This window comes from Podarcis melisellensis, assembly GCF_964234715.1.
Source record: "Podarcis melisellensis genome assembly, chromosome: 17".
NCBI classification, from domain to species: Eukaryota; Metazoa; Chordata; class Lepidosauria; order Squamata; family Lacertidae; genus Podarcis; species Podarcis melisellensis.
In genome coordinates, this window is record NC_138534.1 from 31,925,025 (window position 1) to 31,945,408 (window position 20,384).

General features: G+C 47.0%; 1 protein-coding gene across 3 annotated transcripts in view; it reads left to right on the forward strand.

Moving 5' to 3' along the window:
- CLCN1 (chloride voltage-gated channel 1) overlaps window positions 1–20,384 on the forward strand; it is a 110,058-nt gene that overhangs the window by 73,652 nt on the left and 16,022 nt on the right. For 2 of the 3 annotated variants that reach the window (XM_081893894.1, XM_081893892.1), the window contains exons 7-15: window positions 1,823–1,901; window positions 3,079–3,204; window positions 4,728–4,812; window positions 7,586–7,687; window positions 8,196–8,280; window positions 10,270–10,419; window positions 13,705–13,774; window positions 19,012–19,122; window positions 19,232–19,445. In XM_081893894.1, coding sequence (XP_081750020.1) covers window positions 1,823–1,901; window positions 3,079–3,204; window positions 4,728–4,812; window positions 7,586–7,687; window positions 8,196–8,280; window positions 10,270–10,419; window positions 13,705–13,774; window positions 19,012–19,122; window positions 19,232–19,445 — 1,022 coding nt within the window. The remainder of the gene's footprint in view (window positions 1–1,822; window positions 1,902–3,078; window positions 3,205–4,727; window positions 4,813–7,585; window positions 7,688–8,195; window positions 8,281–10,269; window positions 10,420–13,704; window positions 13,775–19,011; window positions 19,123–19,231; window positions 19,446–20,384) is intronic. The other variant, XM_081893893.1, reaches the window with a different exon arrangement.

The window sequence follows — 20,384 nt, forward strand, 5'->3', positions numbered from 1 at the left end:
ATAATAATATTAATAATAATTATAGTAATAATAATAATTCTTATACCCCGCCCATCTGGCTGGGTTTCTCCAACCAACTTGGGTGGCTCTCAACAGAATATTTAAAAACACGATAAAACATCAGACATTAAAAACTTCCCTTAACAAGGCTGCCTTCAGATGTCTTCTAAAAGTCAGATAGTTGTTTATTTCCTTGACATCCGATGGGAGGGAGTTCCACAGGGCGGGTGCCACTACCGAGAAGGCCCTCTGCCTGGTTCCCTGTAATCTTGCAGAGAGGAAACTGCCAGAAGACCCTCGGAGGTGGACCTCAGTGTCTGAGCTGGACTATGGGGGTGGAGATGCTCCTTCAGGGAATGACATAAATCACATATGCCAATAATCTAGCTACCTCTATTTTTTAGGGACAGTCCTTATTTTCCAGCTCTCTCTGTGTCTCCAGTAAATCACAGTTTATCTTCCCCCTACCCCATTTCTTTTGCATCTTGGGGGGAATCTGGGGTGCTTTTAAAATAACATTGTTAGCATGGATACAGCAGGGGGTTCTACCTTCTCTGTCACTCTTCTCCCATAACTGCCTATCCAGATAGAAATGAGTAGGAGCTTTACAGTACAGTGGTACCTCAGGTTACAGACGCTTCAGGTTATAGACACTTCAAGTTACAGACTCTGCTAACCCAGAAATAGTATCTCAGGTTAAGAACTTTGCTTCAGGATGAGAATAGAAATTGCGGGCGGCCCCATTAGCTAAAGTGGTACCTCAGGTTAAGAACAGTTTCAGGTTAAGAATGGACCTCCAGAATGAATTAAGTTCTTAACCCGAGGTACCACTGTATTTCCATATTCACACTTCCCTTCTGAAGTAGCACAGTTCCATAACCATATTATATTTTTGCACATAGAGTGTGGCTCTAACTTCCCCATCTTTCCTTGTCCAAACTTCAACAAAGCAAGGAAAGTGCTGTACACCTATTCTGCCATTTTCCATTGAATGTCTCCAAACTGCTCATATGTTGTTTTATTGCAGGAAACTGTGGAAATCCTACACATGTGCCAAGTGCTGCACTGGGAAGATGCTGCCTATTGCAGCTTCCTAGCATGTTTACATGCAGCCATTGACACATGCCCTGAATTTTCACACATGACCATCTACTTGATAAATCATTGCAGTTTCGTACAGTTTCTGGGTTGGAGCTGTGTGATTTGTGAACATACACTACTTCTCTTAACCCCTTGAACAATTGATACTTGAATACATTATTCACATGCGACTCTGGAAAGATGGGAGTATTCTGCATTTACAAGAGCTGAGGCCTTGTGTCTTGCATGAATCCCTTTTGGTATTACATCACCATCTTGCTATGTGCACCTAAGCTTGTGTGTTGGTGAGAAATGAGGCGGAAACTTTTGACATATACAGTGGTACCTCGGGTTACAAACACCTTGGGTTACACACACTTCGGGTTACAGACTCAGCTAACCTGGAAGTAGTACTTCAGGTTAAGAACTTTACCTCAGGATGAGAACAGAAATTGTGTGCCGGCGGCGCGGTAGCAGCAGGAGGCCCCATTAGCTAAAGTGGTACCTCAGGTTAAGAATGGTTTCAGGTTAAGAACGGACCTCCGGAACAAATTAAGTGCGTAACCAGAGGTACCACTGTGGGTTCAGTGTGCGTTGTTAGATAACATCTACAGTATTGATCATTCTCTGGCACTAGCTACCAATTCTGTCACTCATTCTTCCCTTTCTCTGCTTCTGTGTCTCACTTTGTGTGTCTCTCGTGTCTTTGTCTTTCTCTCGCTCATGTCTCTTCCACCAGTAGCAGCCATATTATTACACAGATGTCCTGACTGTGGGATGTGCAGTAGGGGTTGGCTGCTGTTTCGGGACACCACTGGGAGGCAAGTGAATGCTGGCTATCGTCTAACTTTCCCTAGAAACCTTGCATGGTTCCTCCTCCCCACCCACCCCCAATTATAACCCACCCTCTAAATTCCATTTTCTAATGCAGGCAGGCAGATTCCAGGCTTGTTGGGACTCTTTGGTTGTTGTTTTTGTTAAACTAGAAACCCACGATCTACCATATGCGAGACACACACAGGTGAATCGAAAAACAGGGTGCCTCTAGGCACAGGAATTTGCTTTTCTGTACTGGAACTGAACATCCTTATCTCACACAAAAGACCACTCGTGGTTAGCTTTCTTCATTTCAGCAACCTAATTTATATGGGAAAAGCCATGTTGCTCCTGCCATTGTTAAACAGTTGGGAGTCAGAAACCATTCCCGATCTACAGCAAATCACCCAGGGATCTACCAGTAGACCCCAATCTACCTTCTTCTCTAGCTATGTTTTTTTAAGCATTTGGTTTTGGATAACTGGCCAGCACACCCTGGCAGCACAGAAGCTGTTTCCATATTGACTCATACCCTTCCAGCCAAACACTTACCTTGGAATCGTGCGTCCAGGGCTGATGCTGTGGTTCATTAGCGTACTAGTATGGAAGGAAAGCAATTGGGAAGCAGTTCCCACTCCACTGAGCTAGCGGTTTCCAAACTTCTTTCTGGGGAACTCTGCGGTTTTCTTGGAAGTTCATCGATAGTTCCTCAATGAGACCATCTGTAATGGTGGACGAGCTTCCCTGGAAAACAGCTTTTTTCACTATTATTGAGTTTTCCTCCACTTTCAGTTCACACAGTAAAGACCAACACTGTCCATAATTTCATGTGAAGTGATGCACAGAATATGATCCACCAATCCTCTGCAATGCACAGGGTTCCCTCAGCAGAGATAGAGACGGTTTCCTCAAAGCAGAAAGTTTGGAAACCCATGTGCTGTTGAAATTGGGAATTGTTTATTTTCACTCATGCTTAGCCTTAGCTGAAGGAAACCGAGTTAAGGTGAAACAGTTCAAACACAACAACCCTGCTATTATTTTCTCTCTGCTACTTTTGCAAATTCCTGTTAATTCATGCGCTGGGGGAGTAGAATTCAAGGTATTCTCAAGTGACTTTGGGAGCAGGTTGGGTTGGGGAGAGGAGCTGTTATGCATTGCTGAGAACGTCCTTCTTCCCCATAGGTGTGCTCTTCAGCATCGAAGTAACTTCAACCTACTTTGCAGTTCGTAACTACTGGCGCGGATTTTTTGCGGCTACCTTCAGTGCCTTTGTTTTCCGAGTCTTTGCTGTCTGGAACAAAGATGCAGGTAGGATTCGAGGACTGACTTCCTTCCTAGTCTCTGCTCTGACTGTACGTCCTCCTCTATCCCAAAGGTGTCACTGCACAAGCGACTTCTTCAAGGTTGTAGGGATGGAGGGAGAGAGTCAGGTGAACTCTTTTAGCATGCTGTTCTAGCGCTGTGAGTTGCTACCCGCTCCCTCTTCCAGTTCTTACATTCATCTACATGACAGGCAGAAGCATAGGAGCCAACTCTTAGGGGCTGAGGGAGCTTCGTCACCCCCAATAAAATATTTGAATGGGGTGTGTGATTGATTACATGGGGCGGGGTTTACTTGCCCCCTCCCCAAAATTTTATTCAAGTTGGCAACCCTGGTCAGAAACATCATCCTCAGGATAAAGGTAAAGGTAAAGGGACCCCTGACCATTAGGTCCAGTCGTGACCGACTCTGGGGTTGCGGCGCTCATCTCGCTTTATTGGCCAAGGGAGCCGGCGTACAGCTTCCGGGTCATGTGGCCAGCATGACTAAGCCGCTTCTGGTGAGCCAGAGCAGCGTACGGAAATGCCGTTTACCTTCCCGCCAGAGCGGTACCTATTTATCTACTTGCACTTTGACGTGCTTTCGAACTGCTAGGCTGGCAGGAGCAGGGACCGAGCAACGGGAGCTCACCCCGTCGCGGGGATTCAAACTGCCGACCTTCTGATCGGCAAGTCCTAAGCTCTGTGGTTTAACCCCAGCGCCCCCCACGTCCCTCATCCTCAGGATAGTTTCATGCATATATGGAGCTGATTGCTTTGATTGCCTTGCTAAACAATTGCGAAACCTGCACTGGCTAGAACATTGGTTCACATTACAAACAGGAACAGTGGTATGAAACCATCACTATCCCACTGTTTAAACAATGTCAGCCCTATTCAACCTGCCTCCAATTTTCTCATTGCTGTGCTGTGGTGTTATTGGAGGCCACAGAGATTTTTCTACGAGTTTGCTTGCCTTTGATATTCAGGCTATTTTCAAGAGGGGATTTTCAAGTGGGTTCAGTATTGGACTTTTCTGGGACGATGCAGGAATTCATACCAAAAACAACAGCAAACAGGATGAAGAATTTTTGAAAGGGCAGCTGCTTCCCTCTTCCTGTTAAACTGAAAGAGAAAAATGTGTGAGGATGCCAAATCAAAATAATATATACCATTTGGTGCTGCTTGTGAGCCAGAACTACTTCCTGATGACAGCAACAGCAAAACCTTTTCTTAATGAAGTGCTCTTGAGGCTAGAAGTATTCCAGGCCCATCCCAAAACATATCAAAATAACATCCGCATTACCAAGTCTTTTCAAGCGGGGTGCTAAGAACTGTGGCAGTGCTGAAAGGAAAGCTTCTGCGATTCTTCCTTGCCTGTCTCTTGTGCTTGTGCCTTGATATCCCATATTTTTCTAGGCTTTCCGCCACCCCCGGGGCTACTGCTTTCTGTAGTACACATTTAAAATTCTCTCACATTCTATTTTTCCACGGTCGTAATTCCTCCTGTCTTTTTCACCCTCGCTTCGCAGTGACCATCACAGCCCTCTTCAGAACCAACTTCCGCATGGATTTCCCCTTTGACCTGCAGGAGCTGCCAGCTTTTGCCGTAATAGGGTAAGCCCAAAGGGACGTGGCTAATTGTGATGCAAAACGATGGAAGGCGAGTGCTCCCTCCCCCTTGAAAACTCTGTATATAGCAGAGTTGCTGCTTGCTTAGAGTCCCCTGGAGGATCCAAGTTAGACACAACAGCATTCAGAAACAGGGGAAAAAACCTCATTGCAGTGCTTCCAGCAGCCATTGAATGACTCAGTTCAGAATAGAAACATTGTCGTGTTTTTCTCATGGGAAATTATTCCTGCAAGGTGGCTAGATGCAAAGGAAAGGAGCAGCGCCCCTGAATGGCATCTAGGCGGGCATTTTTGCGGATGCGGCTTGCTGTCGCAAAGGGATGAGAAACGTTGGCAAAATTCCCACTTGCACACAACTTTCAAAGGCACTCTGAGATCCTGCTTCCTCCTGGCCACCACAGCAAATAATGGGTTCCGTTTTCTCCTAAATCAGCCTTGGAACTTGCTTTCGTTCATGAAATATACTCGGAGTCGAGAGTGGATTTCATGCTCTTTATTCAGCTCATAGTGGTGAGGAGGAATGGAAGTTCCCCCAGAATGTCTGCCTTATATACATTATTTACACAATGGGCCCCACATGATTGGCTAATTCCGGGATTCTCCTGTAGGCCAATCAGGTTGTGGATTCACTTCCACCTGGAGCTGGATTGGGTGGCTCCTGCAGACCAATCATACTGCTGCATTGTTCTAGGACCAATCAGACTGCTGCATTCTGAATCCTATTGTTCTAGGACCAATCAGACTGCTGCATTTTGGATCCTATTCAACTCAGTACATAACAGTTCACTTATCAGGGCTGGGTTGAGGAAAAGGGGCCTTTTAAAAAAAAAAGCCATTTAAAAACAAGTTCACCACTTGCAAATGGTGTTAGATGCTTGTTGAGCTGAAAGAAACAATCCTCTCCCCTCCATCTACCCCTTTTGTATCTCTTTCAAACCTCATTTGTCTCTCTTACGATCTTCCCCATGGACAAAATGACAGGGCTTGCCCAAGGGCTGTGGGGTGGGAATGAGGTTGTGGCATCCAGAGGTGGTAGAATAGCCTGTAATAATGCAGGTAAGGGCTCATATTTTTTAAGAGTTCTCCTGATTTTTTTCTGATTTTTTATAACCCTTACTGCAAAAAGAAAATTAGGGGTGCACAAAGTGAGTCTGAGTTCACTGATGAGGCTTGGGTTTTTTTTGGTGAGAGAGAGAGAGATTGTGTTTACATGGAGGAGCATTCAAAATACAGTGGTACCTCAGTTTAAGAACAGTCCTGTTTACGAACGATTCAGTTTACGAACTCCACAAAACCAGAAGTAGTGTCCTGGTTTGAGAACTTTACCTCGGTCTAAGAACGGAATCCGAATGGTGGAAGGACACCGGCAGTGGGAGGCCTCATTAGGGAAAGCACACCTTGGTTTAAGAACGGTTTCTGTTTAAGAACGGACTTCTGGAACTGGTTAAGTTCATAAACCGAGGTACCACTGTAGGATTAACCAGCTGCAGCTTGAAGTGGACAAGACCCATCTCATTCTGCTGGATTTGTACAGACCAGGCTCTAGGGCAGCTGTTCTCAACCTGTGGGTCCCCAGATGTTGTTGGGCTACCACTCCCATCATCCCTGAGCTCTGGCCTTGCTAGCTAGGGGTGATGGGAGTTGTAGTTCAACAACATCTGGGGACCCACAGGTTGAGAAAAGCTGCTCTAGGGTTGGTTTGTTTTTTGGTTACTCATCTATATTTTCTGGATATGCTTCTGTCAGGCGGCTGGAAGCAACTCCCACATCCAGTAGCCCAAGAATGTACAAAGACAAGGAAAAGTTTCTTACCACCCGCTTTTTATTCAGAGAGAGGCTTTGGAACACAGGCTCTTAGATAATGGTGTTGTCCCAAGAGAATCTCCACCCCTTCCTTCTCTCCCACTATCTCATACATCATCCCTACAGGTGCTGACAAGTGCCTTCTTCTTTTGAGCTCTTTGCTCTCCTACTTTCAAGGCTCGCCAGATTCTGGGAGAGGGGGGATCTGGAATGCTTTGTAAAGACACTGTGTTTGCCAGCTGTCGCCCTCCTGGTGCTTCCTCCTCCTCCTCCTCTCCCATTATTTCCCAACTTTCCCCCTCATCAGCTTCTGAGCTGAGACTTCCCTCAAACCCCTGTTGAAATTCTGAACTGTCTTCCTCTTCTCTGGAAGGGTCAGGCTGGGGAGGGGGTCTCTACCATTCCTCCTCTGCCCAGTCCCTAACAGCTGCCTAAAGGTAAAGGGACACCTGACCATTAGGTCCAGTCGTGACTGACTCTGGGGTTGTGGTGCTCATCTCGCTTTATTGGCCAAGGGAGCCGGCGTACAGCTTCCAGGTCATGTGGCCAGCATGACTAAGCCGCTTCTGGTGAACCAGAGCAGCGCACGGAAACGCCGTTTACCTTCCCGCCAGAGCAGTACCTATTTATCTACTTGCACTTTGACGTGCTTTCGAACTGGTAGGTTGGCAGGAGCAGGGACCGAACAACGGGAGCTCACCCCGTCTCGGGGATTCGAACTGCCGACCTGATCGGCAAGTCCTAGGCTCTGTGGTTTAACCCACAGCGCCACCCCCGTCCCAAACTTTTATGCTTATAAAATAAAGTTAGGCTTTGGGGAAGAGGGTCCTAGGGTTCATATGGGCCCCGAACATGATCCAATGTGGCTCTTCTTATGTAAATCCATACATAGAAATTTTTTAAAAGTTGGCAATGCCCACATTTATTTTATTTTTTAAAAATTCCTTTGCTGTAGGATCTGCTCTGGGTTCCTTGGAGCGTTTTTTGTTTACTTCAACCGGCAGGTGGTTTTGTGTGTACGTCGACATACGGCTCTAAGTCAATTCCTAACCAAATAGTGAGTATGCTTTTATAGAGTTATTCTCCTCCTTTGCTCAAGAATAATGGCAGCAGGACCTACCCAGCCACTGTACCAATGACCCTGCTCTAAAGCCCAGCCAGTGGGAGCCGCTGTGAAGTAAATTTTCAGCAGCAGCATCTGAAAAGACCCTGTGCTGCATTGATTTTTTTAGAGGGAAGTTCGGGATTTTCATTTCAGCACAAACTGTATTGGTCAGGCAAAACATGGCGCAGGAAGTACTCTTAAATGTAGAAAGTAAACAATAGCCTTTCATGGGTGTCGCTTTTATTTTGGAATAAGTTTAAGGGAGGCTGCCAACTTAAATACCACAATGCCTTCTTGTTTTGCAGAAAGCAGATATTGTTGAAGTCAGGCTAGAGACCCTGACAGAGTTCACTGGGCTTAGGAGAGGCGAGGGCAGAATTGCTCTCTGGTTCTATTTTGCAGCAGCTTTTCTGGGTTTGATGTATGTTGGCACTTAACTTCTGTTTCTTTTCTGTTCTAGCCGCCTTATATATCCAGGGGTTATAACCTTTGTGATAGCGTCTTTGACATTCCCCCCAGGCTTTGGGCAGTTTATGGCTGGAGAGGTGAGAATATTGCTATAGGTCCATAAATGCCTAAAACCTATTTCACAGAATGAGGGGTACAGTTTTCTCAACCTAGAATTTGTCTGTGCCTTGTTTTCCAACAGCAGTAGCTTCCATCAGCTGCAGGGGGGGAAAACACTTCTCTACTGTGCTGTCACTCCGTTGGGGAGTGAACTAGCACCATTCCTCTCTGTTTTGTGTTCATGCTGAGTAGTAGTAATCCCATCCTACCTTGCATTGACTAAGACGGGTTAGGGAACCTTAGGCCCAGGCGTCAAATATGGCCCTCAGGGCCTATATGTCTGGCCCTCAAGTCACACCCCTCCCCCACCTCCCACTGGCGCAGTCCCCAGAGCACTTTGCTGTGGCTGAAATGGGCCCTTGATGGCGCATCTTGTGCATGGAAAGAAGTCCATGTGGGATGTGCCTAGAAACCTGTGGCTGTACCTAGCCCACTGTACAAAGATCCAATCTGTTGCGTGGCCCACTTTGGGCTCTGACACTGGCCACTGCTGCTGTGTGGCCCTTGGGAGGCTGGCTTGTGAGGGAATCTGGCCCTGAAGAAGATTCGCCCCTGGAGTAAAAGGAAGATGGAGGATCTTGTCTTTCCTATAAGGCAATAAGTAACCAAACAATTAAACCCCGTGTTGCAAACAATCATCACTAATATCCAAGGCAACACGATGACCAAGTGACAATGCGATGTCAATATAAACTCTTTATATAATCTATACAGAACATTGAACAATATGAAATATATGAAATATGCACTCTCTGCAAAACCAAATAAACAGAAATCTTATAAATCTATGAAAGTCACAAAATGTGCACTCTAGATGGATTCCCATGAAAACATAGAACCAAATAAACGTAAGTCTTTGTAGACTATGCAAGTTTCTGAAAGAAGCAATGGGTCAGATTCTTATCTGGTGAAAACAAGCCATATAGATTTATAAGATTTCTGTTTATTTGGTTTTGCAGAGAGTGCATATTTCATATTTCAGTGGTTCTGTGAACTGTGATCTGCTCACAATTATATTGCAAAATATGGGACTCTGAACACGCTACTGGTTTAAAACATAGCTATGTCATTCTTTTTGTCAATTCGAAGCTAGTTTGGGGGCAGTGTCACCAAAGCACAGTATTTCATAAGAAACAACAGGCAATACACAGGGTATGCTGCATGTGCACCACTTCCCAAACCATTGGTGGAGACGCAGAATTAGTGAGTGTACACGGCTTGGATTTCCTCCTTGCAAACCTTTTGGTTTCTGATCAATTGTAACCTCTTGGCTGCATGAAGAGGTATTTATAAGAACAAACTGAACAGGAGGATGTCGAAGATAGAATTGTTTCTGAAAGTGCAGAAAGAGCCTCTGCAATTCACATCCAGATATAAGCAGGGCTTTGTGTGTGCCATGATTTCATTGGAGTACAGAGACCTGCAGAGAGTGGTACTGGCGACAGAATCCAGCTTCCCCAGTCTCTCAGGTTTCATTAGAAAAGACAAAAACTCACAAGCCAATGCAGTATTTTCCTAGCTCTTAATGGCTGTGAAGATGTGCTTCAAAGTGTGCAGGCAATTTCTCACGAAACCTCAGATGCGAGACGAAGCAAAATAATGCCAGGCAAGCCTTGTTTTTGTTTTGCTTTGGTTCTTGTCTGTTTTTTTTCTAAGTTTTGGCGGTTTTAAATTTGGAGGTTCAAGTACATTATGGTGGTATGGGAAACTGTCGTGTGACGGGCCAATGGCCGTAATAAAGATCAATCCAATCCAATCCAGGCAAGCCTGCTTGTTCAATTTGTATAACTTATGCAGATAACAAATATCAGTCCTTGCTGAATTTTGTTTTACCTTGTCACAAAGAGCCTCCACCCCATCCCACCTAACCCCTGGTTTCTCAGCACCTAATACACACATTTCCAAACAGAATATTGTTCCCTTTGTGGCGAAAGCCTAGTCCCTCATTGCCTTGTCTCTCCTTGCAGCTGATGCCCAGAGAAGCCATTAGCAGCCTCTTTGATAACTTCACCTGGGTAAAGCATACCGGGGACCCCCAGATTCTGGGGAGATCTGCAGTCTGGATCCATCCCAAAGTCAGTGTGTTTGTCATCATTCTTCTCTTCTTCGTCATGAAGGTAGGGAGCCCACCCGACTGCGCTGAATGTGGATTGTTTCCTCCTAGCCCCTTGCAGCTATTTTCCCTTAGCGGGAGCAGCGAGCTGTAAAGTCCTCAGAGAAACAGCTCATTATTTTCCAAGGCAATTGGTATGTTCTTTTGGACCAGGCCAACTGAAGAGGTTTTATTGGAGAGAGTTTAATGTAGTGGATGAGAAACCCTAATTCACCCCAGAACATTCAGGGATAATGGGGTTTTCTTTCACATCAGCCACTTAGTCTGGAATAGGGATAATGTCTCTTCACTTAGCTGGTATGGACAATCCAGATAGTGTCATTGTCAAATAATTGCATCCCAGTGTGTTCTGTGATACCCTTCTGCCTTTTTTCCAGGCTCATTTTTTTCTTTTTAAAGTACAATTGCAGTGCTAGCCTTATCGAGTATAGACTTGTCAAGTGCTATAGAAGCTTTTCAGGCTATTACCCCTTTAATTAGTAGCTTAATTCTGATAGCCCTTTATTTTAAAGTGGCCAATTAGCTGCTTCCTGTTCATTTGCAGCCATTGCCCTTTAACGGGTCCCTTCCTGAAACTTTAATTACACAATTAATCTTTTATCATAACCATTCAAAAGAAAGTGGGAAGCCACTAATTAAAGGACACGGGAGCGTAGCTGAACATAACTTATTTCTGACTATACATAAGGAGAACCTGCCCATATGGGATGGGGCATTCCGAGATTGTCATGGAGAATATATAAAAAAAAGGTAAAGGACCCCTGACAGTTAAGTCCAGTCGCAAACGACTCTGGGGTTGTGGCGCTCATCTCACTTTACTGACTGAGGGAGCTGACGTTTGTCCCCAGACAGTTTTTCTGGGTCATGTGGCCAGCATGACTAAGCTACTTCTGGCGAAACCAGAGCAGTGCACGGAAACGCTGTTTACCTTCCCGCCAGAGCGGTACCTATTTATCTACTTGCACTTTGACATGCTTTCGAACTGCTAGGTTGGCAGGAGCTGGGACCGAGCAACGGGAGCTCACCCCATTACGGGGATTTGAACCGCCGACCTTCCGATCGGCAAGCCAAGGCTCAGTGGTTTACACCACAGCGCCACCCGCATCCCCATGGAGAATATAGTCCAGTATAAAGTGCTGTGTATAATCACTAGGTTAATTCTGCTTCCATGTGGTTGTTGAAAAGCAATGTCTCAGGGGCACTAAGGCGCCCTGGTGTGGAAACAACCTGAATACAGTGTGTCCTTTATTCAATCTGTCCTGCAGCCAGAGTAGGGGAAGAAGATGGATGTGGTAGTTGGTGGGATGTGATCCTCCCTTCGGAATTGCATGAAAAGGTGCTATAGTGCCAATGAAATAAGTGGTTCAAAAGCTCAGGGGAACTATACTCCCTCACCTTTGGGACTGTGTTGAATGCACAAGCACACAAAACGCTATACCTCCAATAGTCTGGAAAATCAACCTTGAATCTGCTCATGGCTTGCAGCAGAATGCCAGTGATTAGGTTACTTAAGAGCTGCTCACCTGGCAGCAATGTTAAGTCTTCCTTGGAGCTGACATCTCTTTTATGTAGCACTGGGAGCCATAGACAATAAGCACCAGGGGACCCTGCTTTTACATGGCTGGCAACAGCCACGAAGGCAGATATTCTGCATAGTGTTCACGGAGAGTGTTTGAGGTTTTATTTGCCTTACTGGAGATTTATCAGCTGGCTCACAGAATCATAGGCATGGTCCATCACCTAATCTAACCTGCTGCTCAATGTGGGATGAAATTATACCATCCCCTCCAGTCTCTGCTAAAATATCTCTGAGAGAGCATACTGTACCTCTTCCCAAGGCAATCATTCCACTGTTGATTCACTCTTGCTCCCATGCTGCTTCTCTTGATATTTAGCCAAAACCTGTCTCCCTGCGAGTTCCAGTCATGCAGGAAAAGTCTGCTCCATCTTCTGGGTGGCAGAAAATAGCCTCTTGTGCTATAGCAAGTATTGAAGTTGAAAGTATCAAGCAATCTACACAATGAGCACCTATATAATTTTCCTGCCTACGCATATTAGGGAGGCTTACTGAATGAGACTGGCTTCACGCAGACGCAAAATTATTCCCTGCGCCACAAAATTCTCCTCTATGAATTTTAATGGTGAATACTCTCCATTAGGTGCACTGCTTTTGTACCATCAACTAGGAATCACTTTGCTAGCATTAACCTAAATATGTCTCTTGGGCTGCCTGCAATTCCGTGAAGTTCTCCCTCCTCCATAGCTTAACGAAAGTCCTATAGGGAAAAAATGTAGTTACATGTTTCCTACTTCTGAGCAGTAGAAAATTCCGGGGGCAGTGCTTATGGGGTTTTGTTTAGATGAGAGCAAGTGAGCACAGAACCCTTAGGGTGCCTTTGTAATATTTTATTTGTTTACAATTCTGCAACAGAGTATAAGAGGGGGCGAAAAGAACTGCTACTGCAGGCAGCTAATGCATTAACAATGCCACAGACTCCCAAAAAGCAAGGTTCAAATAACTGTAGGTATAAACTCTTGACTCTCCACTCCCACTCCCCATCATCCTCTTTCCAAAATTGAGCCTCCTTTGGTTCTTTCCCAGCACCTCTGCACCAGCCCCAGGGTGGATCTACACACTGGGGGTGGGGGTGGGGAGACAGGTGTCAAAATGTGATACTTCCGGCAAGAGAGACCAGCTCAACGTACTCAAAACAGCTAAAAAATTAACAAGCTTATTCTTTGTGCGCTCATATACACAGGTCTGTTTTTGGGGGTGGCTGCTGTTTGCACAGAAGCACAAAATTCCGGAATATCTTTATGAACGCTTACTTCCTTTTTAACCAGACTAGACACTGAGAAGGGACAGGGAAGGTGGCAGTGGCGTAGCGTGGGGGGTGCAGGGGGGGGCCGGCCGCACCGGGCACAACATCTGGGGGTTAGGGTTAGGGTGCGCAAATCCACGGGTTAGGGGGCGCAAATCCATGGGTTAGGGGGTGCAAATTACTTGCTTTGCCCCGGGTACTGACAACCCACGCTACGCCACTGGAAGGTGGTAGTGATGAGCCAGGTTGACCATCCCTGTCCTGGGCAGTCAGCCACCCTAGGGTACGCGGCTGGCTTGCTTGAACTGCCCTTGTGGCTTGTATGCTCCCCCAAATATGCAACTCCTTTGCTCCTTCCCCACATCTGTCATCTTCTTGGTCCATCTCTGAGTAAGTTCAGTGGAGCTGTGAGAGAGGCGCCACCAGTGCCACACACTAACTATTGCTGCCTGTCCCCTCTGTTCTAGTTCTGGATGTCTGTCGTTGCCACTACCATGCCAATACCTTGCGGAGGCTTCATGCCTGTGTTTGTGCTGGGTGAGTTTCTGTATTTTCCTCAGAGGGGAATTTTTCAGAAGCTGGGATTGTGAGAGAGGGGGAGAACTGAATGAAGTTAGATCCACACCACATGTTTAAAGTGTTCGGAGATATCGATCTTGCCTTATCGATAGAGCCGCAACGTCAGACAGCTTTACGATCCACATCAATCACCTACAGCGGTCCGGCAGGCTTCCTCTCAAGCTGCGCAATAACTCCTGCTGTCTCTCCTTTCAGTCACGGCTTTTTAGCAGAGTAGAAGCACAGCGTTGTAAAGCAGTCTTGCTTCTTGTAAGCACACATAGACAGGTTCGTCTATTTACAGCTCTTTATTAAAACATTACAGCATTAAAGTCCAGGGCTTCTTTCAGCCATGTCTCCCTCACAGATACACAGAGGGAACGTCTTTCTCCCCTCAGGATCACAGGGGAACTGAACAATACAGGGATTGTCCCGCCCAGCTTCTATCTCCGCCCAGCTGTAAGCTGACGTTAGCAGGTGACACACACCAGGGGAATTTAACCAGATAAATTCTGAACCATCACACCCCCCCTTGTGTCCCTGCGTGATACCTGTGCAACATCTTCAGTAACACCTTGTGAGATCAATTCCTTCCCCAATGCCTTGTGCCCTCCCTTGGCATACCTGTTTGGCATTTGTGGAACCACCTCACAGCTCTCAGAATCGCACTGTGCGAAACTTACCCACGCACCTGTGGCCTGATACCTCTCTGGTGGGATACCTTTCGTTGTGCGACTGGACCTCCTAGGCACAAACTCAGGTGTTCTCCCTGACTCATTTTGATCAGCAGGTGTATCCTCTGCATCATGGAACTCTCCCTCTGACTTAAAGCGTCTTCGAATCCTCTCCATCACACTCACAGGAGAACTAGGCTGACTCTTGGGCAGTCTCTTAACAGCTTGTGGAGATGCCACATCCTGCTCTTGACCCTGGTCAGTGACCTGGTCGTCATCAGCAGCCTCAGCCCCTTCTTCCTCTGCCTCATCAGAACTGTCTTCTGGGTCAGAGAGACAATCTGAGAGAACATCACGCCTGACAGGAGTCTTTGACTTTACCTCCTCCTCTAAGAACTCAGCGTGTTTACTGATCAGCACCTTACTCTGATCACCTGACGGGTAAGCAAAACGCCATGCACGGGCATCTGGCTCATACCCACAGAAGATCATTTTCTGGACTTTGGCTCCATCTGGCCTTTGCAAAGCCTTAGGCAAAGCGACAAGCGCAGGAGTCCCAAAAGTCCGCAGAAAGTGAACCTGGGGTTTGCGGCCATTCAACAGAGAGAACGGTGTGTCACCTACCAGTGAGTTGTAGACACGATTCCAGGTAAATGACACAGCCCTAGTAGCCTCCAACCAAAACTCAGGAGGTAACCTGGCTTCTTTCAGCATCACCTGTGCAGCCTTAACCAGAGCTCCACTCCTCAGCTCTGCCCCCCCCCCCCTTGCTGGGGTGAATTAACTGTGTGGCGTATCCCTCTCTTCTGCAAGAACTTCTGCAACGCAGAACCAGTGTACTCAGCATTTCTGTCACTGATGATCTCTTGAACCCTGGTGGAGAACCTCTGTTCCACCCCCTCAATCCAGCTCTTGATCAGCTGTGCTGCATCCTCCCTGGATTTGAGACCGTGAGCCCAGGAACTCTGCGAGAAATTATCCAAAAAAGTTAGGAGAAATTTGGCCCCCCCTAGGGTTCCTTGACAGGACCGGTCAAATCTATGTGTACCAACTCAAAAGGTTTTGTGGCCACACGTTCCACCTTTGGGTAACTGCACCCTCTCACCTTTGCCTGCTTGCAAGTGTCACAATCAATGGCACTTCCACAATTTTGAATCCTACACCCTGTGGCAACCTCGGGCAGAGTCTGCAAGCCCTCTACCGACCCATGAATTGTTCTCTGATGCCATACGCATGCACATGTAACATTATGAGCGGGAATTGTAGCACGTTGGTTGGGAACTGTAGCACGCAACGCTTGTGCTTTCTCAACCTTCCCCTCACCTCCAAGAGACGTTTTAAGAATGAAAAGATCATTCTGTCTCTTCTGCACTTTGGCTAGTAACCTCCCCTCTCTGGAGATTGTGCAGACATCATTTTCAAAACAAACTTTGAACCCCTTACTTAACAAATAAGGCACAGATAGCAAACAGTGATGAATCTCTGGAACAATACAAAAATCCACCGTCTCCTGTAAAACAGAAAGATAGACATTAGCACATTTGTGAACTCTAGTTTTCTGTCCATTCGCGAACTTAATAGTTTGTCCTTTCGGAACTGCTGTGCAATTCCACCTCTCGACTGCAGGGGTCTCTGGAACCATGTTGCGGTTAGCTGCAGAGTCGATTACAAGGCTGAGCTGGAAATTTTCCACTCCGCCGTCTTCAAACACTGCCATATTCGCAGAAACCTGATAAGACTCTTCCTGTTGTTTACCACGACCACCTGGCTCAGCTCCACGCCTGCCTGTCTTCCCAGGCCTGTTGCCATGGAAACCTGCCTGATTCCCATGGGAAAAGTCTGTGCAAACATCCTGCATCGGCTCTCTGCTCCGGTGGGGGCAACTGCCACGCCGACGTTGAACTCCAGTGGAAAAACACTGCCCGGGGCTCCTCCCAGCTGGCCTGGCCTTCCTCCTTCTGGAACGGCTCCTCCCACCAGCGTGGCCCCCCCTGAAGCTCCTCTCTGCTTCAGCACAAAGCGAAAGTTGTTTAAACTTGCCTTTGGAACTCTTCGCCCCCCCGATCTGCTCACTAGCACTCCTAGAGGCTAAGACATCGGGAACAGGGCCTGCCAGTTCAGCCTCTCCAGGGCTTCCTCTAGGACTCTGGCCTTTCGCTAACGCCTCACACAAGCACGGTGCAGCATTAGTACAGCTGCCAGCAATAGTCCCTTCTGCCCCCTCTGGGGGCCCACAGCTTCCCTCAGCTGTGTGTTGACTCTCAAGAATGTGCCCAGCGCCATCTTGCCTCTCCCCTTCTGATGCAGCCGCATCTAGGCCATGGCGTTCCACTCCTGCTTCACAAGCCTCACGGAGTGCTAGCCATGCAACCTCAGGCCTCTCAGCATCTAGGACAATAGGCTTCAGCGCATCACTTACATTCTCTGCCAGAAATACTAGCACACACTTCTCAGCTTCGCTCAGCTCTGTTGCTGCTCCAGCCGCTTTCTGTAGTGGCTGGACTGCCTCCCAAAGGCTTTCTCCGACCAACAACAGTTCTACGTGGAGACTCCACGTCCACCAGCCTTCGCGCGTCAGCTTTCCACATGGTAGCTTAAGCTCAAAACCATGCTTCTGGAACTGCGCCATCTTCTCCCCCCAGTGCCCCAGCTTACTCACGTAGCAGTAGCCTCCAGCACCTGTCTTTGGAGAAGCGATTTTTCAGCTGCGTCTCAGCTCCCAGCTTTTAGCTGCTTTTTAGCTCTTTGTGTATCAGAAGCTCTCACTGTCTCACGGAAGCAGGCAATTAATCATTCTTGCTCTCCAGCACCCACGCTGACTTCAAAGCGTTCCTGGAGCTCACACCGACTGCTTTACGAGCGTTTTCTGACTCCATAACCTGTTCGGAGATATCGATCTTGCCTTATCGATAGAGCCGCAACGTCAGACAGCTTTACGATCCGCATCAATCACCTACAGCGGTCCGGCAGGCTTCCTCTCAAGCTGCGCAATAACTCCTGCTTCTCTCCTTTCAGTCACGGCTTTTTAGCAGAGTAGAAGCACAGCGTTGTAAAGCAGTCTTGCTTCTTGTAAGCACACATAGACAGGTTCGTCTATTTACAGCTCTTTATTAAAACATTACAGCATTAAAGTCCAGGGCTTCTTTCAGCCATGTCTCCCTCACAGATACACAGAGGGAACGTCTTTCTCCCCTCAGGATCACAGGGGAACTGAACAATACAGGGATTGTCCCGCCCAGCTTCTATCTCCGCCCAGCTGTAAGCTGACGTTAGCAGGTGACACACACCAGGGGAATTTAACCAGATAAATTCTGAACCATCACCTCTGACACACGTGACCCCCCCCCCAAAAGAATGCTTGGAACTGTTATGTACTGAAGTTCCCAACAGCAGGGGGTTACTGTAGATAGTTTTCACTCAGGTCTACATATGCAAATAAGGGATTGAAAGTGACGTTCAGTGATTGGATAGTTACAGAAAATGGTTACTGTTGCGTTCTAGTGGAGCTCTATATAAGCAGGCTGGCTGAACCCTTCAGTTCAGTTCTGTTCTGGCCTGCAAATAAACAAGAGCTGTTTGAAGAATCCCTGTGTCGTCTGATATGTTCACCCACAACTTAACAGGAACTATAGCTGGTTAAAGGTGCTGGGAACTGTAGCTCTGTGAGGGGGAAACTATTCTTTAAAAGTGCCCTTGAACGTGCTTTAAATGTATGGTGTTGATCTGCTCAGAGATGCGAATTGACATTGGATGGTGCTTCTTTGAAATGATTGGGACCCTGGTTCTCCTTCTGGTCCCCATGAGGGAATCCCTTGACATTTCAGCTCGCATCTCACTCCCGGCTCCTTCTCACTCTCTAGCCACTTCCTACAACTCACAAATCCTGGGCTGCACCACTCCTATTCATGTGGCTCCAACACAATACCTTTCTTTGATAAGAAAACTTACTAGCGGTCAGAATAGGAAAATAGAAACGAAAAGCTAGCTCTTCCTTTGAGCGGAAGTATAGACCTCTTGTGCCAAAGAAGCAGCAGTAAGCTTATTGTTCTTTCTCTGCAGACGTACAGTTTTAAAATTTAAAGTGTGGGTTCGTTTGCTCAAGCCCTGTGTGCATCTATTATATTACACAAGTATCAATTATGCCGCCTGCTAGCAAATCCTGAGGCAGAGTGGGAAATTCAACACAGGACTTAGAAGATCATTCTGTCAGCTCAAGTCTTTCAGTTTGCCAGATGGGTTGACCTCTTCTCTTCTGGGGTATTAGAGAACCACCCCCTGGCTGTTCCGGGGGTTTCCCCAACTCCCCAGGGCTAATTGGTGGTGGTGGTGGGGAGGCACAGAGGGAGGAGAAGGAGGGAAAAGCTCAATTGGGCTGATGGAAGACCTGCTGCTGCCTTCTACTAGTGGGACTCGTTAACTGCTCGATATTTTCTTGTACATTGTTAGCAGAACACACTTAGCCGCAGAACAGCTATGAAGGCAGGGAGGGGAACGAGTTTTTATTGATCTTGTATTAACCAGTGATCTCATGATGGCTTATAGGGGCTGCCTTTGGACGCCTGGTTGGTGAAATCATGGCCTGGTTTTTTCCTGATGGGATTGTCTTCGATGACATTGTTTACAAAATCTTACCTGGAGGTTATGCCGTGATTGGTAGGTCCACATCCCTTTTTCCTTAGGTTGAAATCTCAATCTAAGCTACGGATGGTCCATATGCTGCTAACTTACCCGCTCTTTCTCCATGTCCTGTAATTGGGAAAAGGAGCCGCCGCTTTGACTGGTGCAGTGAGCCACACGGTGTCCACAGCAGTGATTTGCTTTGAGCTGACAGGTCAGATCTCCCACATCCTGCCCATGATGGTGGCCGTCATCCTTGCCAACATGGTGGCCCAGAGTTTGCAGCCTAGTCTCTACGACAGCATCATCCAAGTTAAGAAGTTGCCCTATTTGCCGGACTTGGGATGGAATCAAATAAGGTATTATAATAATAAGAGGGGATGAGAGGGAGGGAATGGAGTCAAATGCTGAGATAATGAGAAGGGGGTGCGGATGAGTCCACCCAGTGGTGTAGCGTGGGTTGCATGTTGCCCAGGGCAGCGCAGAGCAGTGGAGGAAAACGGACAGGAGTATGCATAACGGTGTCTGCATCACCCAGGAGATTGCAGCCGCAGTGATAAGAAGATTCGTTTACGTTGTTTGGAGAGGACACTTCCTGGTTTGCTAGAGAGGTCACTTCCTCCGTTTTCAACGGAGTCCAGTGATGGAAGCGCACAAATGTATTGAGGCAGTGCTGGGTGTTGAAATTTTGTGCCCTATTTTGTGCCCGGGGCAACCACCCCTGCCCAAGCGGTTTCCTCCTTTTGCCCCGCACCTTTCTGAAGGAAATCCTGTTCTTTAGCAATAGAGCACACCAAATGGTGTTCTGGGGAAAACTTAATTTGCTGTTTGCTCTGATTGAGTGCTAAAGAGTGGTGTTCCCTAGGGGAGAGCAGCAGGACAAGAGGAAGTGTGGATAAGCCCACAATCTATTTCCTGCCTCCATCTGAGGCGAACCTCTCTGCATTGCTTCCATTTCTCTATGACCTTAACTCCTCTTCTTCCTGAAGCAAATAGCCTGCACCCAGGCTACCTCAAGGAACGCCCTTCTCCCATACGGGCTTTCCTGGGTTCTTCAGTCATCAGATAGGGTCCTGCTCCAAGTGGCAGCAGCATTAAACTGGTGTGAAGCAGTGTTTTCTCAGAAGGGGAACCCCTCTTTGGGGAACTCCCTCCCTAGAGACATTTGACTAGCCTGCTTGATAGTCTGTTTCAAGAAGTCTCCTATATATAATTCTGGTAGACATTTGAGTTATTTTAAGTGGAATTTCTCCTCCTATGGATTTTACTACCATTTTATCTCTCATAGTCATCTATCT